At 40.9% G+C, this 8470-nt stretch overlaps 1 protein-coding gene across 2 annotated transcripts; it reads right to left on the reverse strand.

Moving 5' to 3' along the window:
* Positions 1-3495: 3495 nt before the first annotated feature.
* LOC147438295 (uncharacterized) lies at positions 3496-5690 on the reverse strand. 2 transcript variants are annotated; one of them, XR_015184967.1, is made up of 2 exons: positions 5010-5690; positions 3496-4734 (listed from the first exon to the last, which is right to left on the reverse strand). XR_015184967.1 is itself a non-coding variant. In XM_086487587.1 (1 exon), exon 1 carries the CDS (start codon positions 5583-5585, stop codon positions 5160-5162), a length of 426 nt encoding a protein of 141 aa, XP_086343713.1. In that variant the 5' UTR covers positions 5586-5690; the 3' UTR covers positions 4866-5159. The 2 variants fall into 2 exon arrangements, 1 of the variants encoding a protein (XP_086343713.1); XM_086487587.1 differs by lacking the exon at positions 3496-4734 and having other exon boundaries at positions 4866-5690.
* Positions 5691-8470: the final 2780 nt, after the last annotated feature.

Here is an 8470-nt window from a genome sequence, read left to right on the forward strand (position 1 = left end):
AGGAACACAACGAATGTATTGTACCAAATCTCTCTTTATGGGATAACACATAATACAAAAGCCTTTTGGAGGGGGAATCAACTCCAAGTAAATCGGGTCATTAAATCTTGTCAATTTCTCTAATTCTCTCTCTTTTACAAGTATTGTCCATGCCAAGCTAACTAGGTGTAATGTTTATATTGCTATCTTTAATCAAGCACTTCCTCTCTACCCTCATTAGGAACTCTCTTAATGAAATGGTCACTACTATCATTTCAATTCCGCTACAATCAATGTTATAAGCCAAATTTTGTTACATTGGTATCAGAGCTATTGGTTTCTCTTTTCTTGTTTAAGAGGAGAGGTCCTTAAGTTTATTAGGAGAGGTTTTAAATCTACCAAAGAATAAGTTAGCATACACCTAAATCTTGTTAGCATGGCTGACAATAATAAAGAGAGTAGAATGAATCTTGATGACTTAAATTGATTTTGCACATGAAGGTGCTACTAATGATACCCCTATATGCTTGCGGATAATCTTGTTACCAGGCTGCAACAAGCCATGGGCAACCCCGCTCTACAAGGTGAAGTTGTCCAAAAACTTCGCACACATGGGATTCTCCAAACTCCCCAAGAAGAGAGAGTACTTAGGAAGCCTCTTGGTGATACTCCCAAACGAAGGCTCTCTCCGGTGAGAGAACAGGAGGAACCCTACGAAAGAGAAAGAAGCGAGTCTCCAAACCCTTCAGAAGATGTGGCTCCATGACAACAATGGTCACGAAGATCTCCAACACCTTCTAAGAGGAAAAGATCACCGCATAGAGGGAAGAGAGGAATCAAAGGAAGAAAAAAGAGAGGTCACCCTCTTCTCCATCTTCACTTTTCTCACTCCTTACCAACTCTGTTTACCTTTGAAGGTGTTTGGAGGTCTTGGGATTGAGTCCGGGACAAGTTTATGTTATTGCAGGTAAGTTTAATTGTTGTTTTGGGCATATTCCTAGTGCATGAAGCTTTCCATATTCATGGCATCAACAAGGTCTCAAGGAACACAAAGAATGTATTGTACCAAGTCTCTCTTTATGGGAGAACATATAATACAAAAACCTTTTGGAGAAAGGACCAGCTCCAAGTAAATCCAATCCTCAATTGTTGTCAATTTCTCTAATTGTCTCTCTTTTACAAGTATTGTCCATGCCCAGCTAACTAGGTGTAATGTTTATATTGCTATCTTTAATCAAGCATTTCCTCTCTACCTTCATTAGGAAATCTCTTAATGAAATGCTCACTACTATCATTATAATTCCGCTACAATCAATGTTATTAGCCAAATTATGTTACAGTTCCAATGAAAGTTAAGTCCCTTTTTGGAGCAATAACTTGCACCACCTATACTAGGCCCTAGAGGATTAATATTTTTTCCATGAACTCCCATTCAGGTAAGTGGTGAGACTTGAACACATATCCTTTTCTTTTGAGAATTCAAATTTCAGCTCATATAAAGGAGAAGCCAAAGTTAAGTCCCTTTTTGAAACTATAACTTCCGCCTCTAGGCCCTCAAGGATTGACTACCCATCATCGAACTCCTCCTCAGGTCAATATTGCTACTTGAGCACAACCTTTTCTTATGGGGATTCATCTTGAAGCTCATATAACCGAGAAGCCAAACCCATTTTAACTTTTGTTGACATTGGGCCATTGAGGATTGACTACCTCGACTGTGAGATGTGAGAAAATAGCGTTCTTACGGGGATTCAAATTCAAGCTCATATACTGAGAAGCCAAAACCACTTTGGCGAGATAAATCTTCTCAAGAACTGTCATCTTAGAAATTCAGAACGCGGATGTTGGGTGAGATAGGCTTTTTGGGATAGTATCAAGAACTCATCATTTTACATTGGTGTTTTGACCATTTCTTATACGTGCAAGTTACATGAACAAATTATCTACCAATCAATTGGACGTGTTTAAATTATATTCTTAAGAGATGCAGTTCAAAAAAGCCCAAACACCTCAAAGAATAGGTAGGATGAAGGTTTGCATCGCATTAAAGATAGTTCCTTGCCAATTGCATCCCCTAGAACTACATGACAGGATCATGCTGAGCTCATCACTACAATTTTATCCTTGTATCCTTGATGCTTTCATCTTGATGATGAGCACCTTGTGATTGCCAAAATTCAACACCTTCACCTGTAAGAAAATGAGTTCAAAGTTGAGACAACTAATTCATTCTACTCGGCATTTCATGTTGCGGAACCTTTGGCTTGCTAACCACTATCATATTGTGGCCACCTCTCTTGCAGAGGTGGGGATGCTTAGCTTTGTTGTGATGAAGTATATACTCTAGGATTTAAAAGTCTTGGATTGCTCCGAACATACTTCCCTTCAAAGAATGCCTTTCACTTTGATTACTACAAAAGGATGTTTCCCACCTTCAAGATTAAGGCAATATAAAGTGATGCTTTTCTCGATGCATGCTTTGAGCCCCCCAAGTTTGCTTGTGGTATGGCTTCCAAATCTGCTTCAAGAAGAGTATGTGCCAAGGAATTACCCAAAGAAAACCTTCCAAACCATATAAAGTAAAAACCTTGTAAACCATGTAAAATGCACTGATTTAGCGTAGACAAACATCCAAAGAAAAATTGTGATTTCCTTTCAATTTGTAATAGTATCTCTCTCTCTCTCTCTCTCTCTCTCTCAAGATTCGGGGCAGAGCCATACTCTCTTGCATTGTGTAAAATACAAACATTTTAGATTATGGGCTAATAAACTATGTACCTAAAATACAATTGGTGGCTCTTATCTCCTCACAATTCCAATCCAAAGGCTGAGGGCTCCCTAGAAATTCCAATCCAAAGGTTGAGGCTAACTAGGTGTAATGTTTATATTGCTATCCAAGCATTTCCTCTCTACCTTCATTAGGAATTCGCTTAATGAAATGCTCACTACTGTCATTATAATTCCGCTACAATCAATGTTATTAGCCAAATTCCGTTACAGTTTCAATGAAAGTTAAGTCCCTTTTTGGAGCAATAACTTTCACCTAGACTAGGCCCTAGAGGATTGATTGCCCCATGAACTCCCATTCAGATCAGCGGTGAGACTTGAACACATATCCTTTTCTTTTAAGAATTCAAATTTCAGCTCATATAAAGGAGAAGCCAAAGTTAAGTCCCTTTTTGAAACTATAACTTCCGCCTCTAGGCCCTCAAGGATTGACTACCCATCGAGCTCCTCCTCAGGTCAATGTTGCTACTTGAGCACAACCTTTTCTTATGGGGATTCATCTTGAAGCTCATATAAAAGAGAAGCCAAACCCATTTTAACTTTTGTTGACATTGGGCCATTGAGGATTGACTACCTCAACTATGAGATGTGAGTAAATAGCGTTCTTACGAGGATTCAAATTCAAGCTCATATACTGAGAAGCCAAAACCACTTTCGCGAAATAAATCTTCTCAAGAATTGTCATCTTAGAAATTCAAAACGCGGACTTGTTGGGTGAGATAGGCTTTTTGGGATAGTATCAAGAACTCATCATATAACATTGGTGTTTTGACCATTTCTTATACGTGCAAGTTACATGAACAAATTATCTACCACTCCATTGGACATGTTTAAATTATATTCTTAAGAGATTCAGTTCAAAAAAGCCCAAACACCCCAAGGAATAGGTAGGATGAAGGTTTGCATCGCATTAAAGATGTCCCTTGCCAATTGCATCCCCTAGAACTGCATGACACGATCCTTTTGAGCTCATCACTACAATTTTATCCTTGTATCCTTGATGCTTTCATCTTGATGATGAGCACCTTGTGATTGCCAAGATTCAACACCTTCACCTGTAAGAAAATGAGTTCGAAGTTGAGACAACTAATTTTCCATTTGCCAACAATGCTTCTCTCATTTTTCAAGCTTGGTGAATTTGCACACAGAGATATTGGCCACTCCATAGGAGTTTGCGGAGCCCTTACCACCTTGCCAATGCAAATGATATACACACTTCTGTCCACTCCATGGTAGAACCATGTCAAGCCTTTGGATTGGCCCTTGCATTGTCTTCTACCCATGAGAAGCATGGTGTAGCCATCCCATAGTTTGATGCACCTTCTCTTTGCATTCTACAACTCAGAGTTCCCTCCATCTAACTCTTGCATTCAGAGGTGTGTGTGCCAAATTATCCATATATATATATGATTATCTCCACTTCTGGCATTGGTGGTTTTGGTGCATCATGTATCATTTGACAATAGGGATCAGTTTCAACCTTCATTTGCATTCTCCTTGAGATAGAGCCATGAGGTAATGAGGTCGACAACCAGTGGCTGCTGCAAGGATATGAAGAGAGCCTTTTACCAAAAGCACCACTGAAGATTCCAACTAATTGGAAAGTGGAATAGAGATCAATTTCCACCTTCACTTGCATTCTCCTTGAGATTGAGTCATTCTACTCGGCATTTGTCCTACATGTTGCGGAACCTTGCATGATAACCACTATCATATTGTGGCCACCTCTCTTGCAGAGGTGGTGATGCTTAGCTTTGTTGCGATGAAACATATACTCTAGGATTTAAAAGTCTTGGACTGCTCCGAAACGTACTTCCCTTCAAAGCATGCCTTTCACTTTGATTAATACAGAAGGATGTTTCCCACCTCCAAGATTAAGGCAATATAAAGTGACGCTTTTCTCGATGCATGCTTTGAGCCCCCCAATTGTGCTTGTGGCATGGCTTCCAAATCTTCTTCAAGAAGAGTCTGTGCCAAGGAATTACCCAAAGAAAACCATAGAAAGTAAAAACCTTGTAAATTACCCAAAGAAAACCTTCCAAACCATGGAAAGCAAAAACCTTGTAAACCATGTAAAATGCACTGATTAGGCATAGAGAAACATCCAAAGAAAAATTGGGATTTCCTTTCAATGTGTGACAGTCTCTCTCTCTCTCTCTCTCTCAAGATTCAGGGCAGAGCCATACTCTCTTGCATTGTGTAAAATACAAACTTTGAAGATTATGAGCTAATAAACGATGTACCTAAAGTACAGTTGGTGGCTCTATCTCCTCACAATTCCAATCCAAAGGCTGAGGGCTCCCAAGAAATTGCAAAACGCTGCTCCACCGTTGGTTGCTAAATTGGAAGAGCTTGAATGTCAGACTGCCTCGTGTGCTGCCTCCTAGCTCGTGCTAAAAATGTGGAGGGGAATGAGACTCGCTGAGGGTATCAGCAGACGAATGGTGGCCTGCCACGTACGAATCAATCGGCCAGACAGAGGTGCCCATCTGGAGCAAATGCTGACTCAAGGTGTCGAGCTGGTCTTCGAGGTACTGCTGCACCAACAAAAGCCTGGACTCTGCGGCGCTATCGCTCTGCCCGCCCTGCGGCAGTTTCAGCTTCAGCTTCTTCTCGTGACTGCGCTCTTCCGCCACGGTTCGAATCCAGCCATTCCACAGTCGCAAGAGCAGCCTTATGAGACCCACCAGGCCCAGAAGCCACGAGCCCACCATTGCTGTCGCCACCACCAGTACGCAGGCCGGAAGCGCCACAAACGCAGCGCTGGCTGCTACGCCCAGCCACACTCCCACTCTCAGGCAAAGCCCCATCGTCTCCATTCAAGAGGAAGAAAGAACAGGAGGGGGGAGAAAATCTCTCTCTCTCTCTCTCTCTCTCTCTCTCTGAGTCTCAGTGCCGAGTAGACGTTTATCTGACGCAGAGATATTGCAAGAATGGTCGGGTAACCTGTACATTTCATCTTTTGCGGTCTTCTTCTTTTCAAGCACACGCAAGCGCCCGATCCCACCTCCTGGCGTGGGCGAGTAGTCTCGACGCTTTTAATAATTGAAGAAAAGGGTCCAGGCCCCACTGAATTGAACATGCCCGTGACATCACTTGCCATTACAAGTGGATCACTGGAGCTCATATGCAACATTATCGTTCTTGCCAATCACATTAAGTCTCCCCAATCTCAAAATATTAAAAATGCTTTCAAAACATTTCCAGTGAATAAGTGAAGGGTGAGTTTAAAAAATGAAAAGATCACGGAGATGTAAAGTCAAAAGATTTTTGTGTGTATATAAATAGTTGTAAAAGATTTTTTGTGTGTATATAAATAGTTGTAACAGAGATGGTGGCATGGACCTTATACATTTATATTTGTGTTTTTCTTCTTAATTTTTTCAAATCATTACAGATTAGAGTCATTAAGAAAGCTTTTTAAGTTTTTTAGAGCCATTAGGATAGCAATTGAACCAATTATGACACATCTTAAATCCATTACAAATTACAATGGGAGTTCATATCGATTACTACAATGCTCACCAATCACATTCCAACCATAGTGCTTTGATGGGATGTGATCGCTATTCCTACAAGATCCCTATCCCTCGCCACTCCAAACAAGGTGAAAGTTTACTATGGCCTACTTAGGGTTAAGACGGTGAGAAAAATGTGATAATAAATTAATTTTTTTGTGAGAAGAAACAAGAAAATGACGTTATGTAACTTTTAATGGCCTAAAAACTTGTGTGTAGAGGAAATTAGCATGAACATAGTGGGCATTTCATTAGAATAGATTCCTAATGAGAATTACAAGAGTGCTTGGGTGGAGAGAGCAACAAAAAGCATAACACCTAGTTAGATAGCATGAACAATACTTTCAAAAGAGAGAGAAATTAAGCTATTGACAACAGTTGAGGACCGGATTTGCATGGAGCCGGTCCCCCCTCCAAAAGGCTTTGTATTATGGTTTCTCCCATCAAGAGAGAGATTGTACAATACAATTATTTGTGTTCCTTCAAGAATAGCTAGTGCAATGAAGATGAAAGCTTCATGCACTAAGCAAAACACTTAGCAAACACAACTTAAATTATCCCCGGTCTCAGACCCAAGACCTCACACACCTTCGAAGATGGTGAGAGCTAGCAGGGTATGAGAGTAGATTGAGAGGAAGAAGGAGTATCTTACGAGAAAGATGTACATCTCCTCACATAATCACTCATATTAGCATAGCTTATCTTAGTAATTAGCTTGGTAGAGGAGATGAGCATGCGTTGAAGCTTGGCTCTTGGTTGGATTTGCATCCACATGCCAAGAGTGTGTCGATGTAGGCTTCTATCTCACAAGCTTGGAGTAGGTGATGAGCTCTCCACCATTAAAGCGTGGGAAGAGATAGTCTTCTCTTTCTTCACACATGAGATTGTGTGAGTGTGTGTGTGATAATGCCTTGCAAAAATCAGCCCCCTCTCTCTCTCTTGGGCGAGCCCTCTTGCTATTTGCTCTTGCTCAACCCTCATTGGCCCTCCCCAAATCAAGCCAATGACTATTAAGTATCATAAGTGATAGCCTTCTGACATGTGTCCCCCTTTCCCCTTTTGTGAGAGCTTTAGGTTAATTAATAAATTCAATTAAACTCTCATTGGACCTCTTTGCCTCCTGGCCAATAGGAATCAGGCAAGCCATTGGGCTGCTGAATGCTCATTGGACCCCTTGGGAGACTGCCCAATAGTCATCTAGGAGACTTACTTTTCATTGGTTCTTTTATTAAGTGTTTTTAAATTAGTTAAACTAGATTTACTCTAGCCTAATTCTCATTGGTCCACCTCGAAGGCCATCCAATAGCAATTGGGCACACCTTGTGGGCATCTGGGCTAGGGAGCTGACATGTGTCCATAATTCCCTTTGTGTAAAGGGAGCACGTGTGTGTGTGTGTGTGTGTGACTTTCTCTCTCATCCCCTACTCCCAAGGCTCGCCCCCTCCTATGTAGGGATTTGAAAAGACTTTTTGGTCACACACAAAGCATCCAATTTTCCCTAGGGTTGACCTTTGGACACAACCTTTGAATTTTGGAACCTTAGCATTTTGGAAGTCTTAATGGGCTGAACCTTAGGGTCTTTTTAGCCCATTGTTGCACATGGCTCTTTTGCAGATGGCCCCCCCTTTGGATCCCTACTGTGGCTGGTCTGCTAGCTTAACCAATCTTCTAGCTTTTTCTCCCCTGACACTTCCCCAGATTAAATGATCAGTTTAATATGAGAAAATCATTTAGGAGAATTAGATATTGATTATCATGACATTACCTCTCTCTTGAAATCATAGTCGTCCTCGACTATGGTGTAGAGAAGATAAAGCATATTCATGAGTCCTTTTCTTAGCGGGTAGAGGATCCCTATGTTACCCTACGACATCATTCCACAATGGATGACTAGTCCATTTGGCGCTTGAGAGCTTGAGGCTGCCGCAAGCATGTCTGCACATTAGTCCTATCAATCTTCCATAGTAGAGTGACAAGCTCTACTTGGTGTTTGGGAGACATCGTCTCCGCAAACTTGATCTAAGCATGCATACTACTTCATTTTTGTGCACAATAAAGAAAAAGAGAGTCTTATAAGACAAAAAAAAACTTTGTTCATTTTTAACATTTTGTACATTTGCTTACTCCTAGGAAGCATTGTAAGCATTGACAAGGTTTAGGTTATCCTTTAATTGTATGCCTTGCAT

This window comes from Adiantum capillus-veneris, chromosome 17 (assembly GCF_014529385.1).
Source record: "Adiantum capillus-veneris isolate H3 chromosome 17, ASM1452938v2, whole genome shotgun sequence".
NCBI classification, from domain to species: domain Eukaryota; kingdom Viridiplantae; phylum Streptophyta; class Polypodiopsida; order Polypodiales; family Pteridaceae; genus Adiantum; species Adiantum capillus-veneris.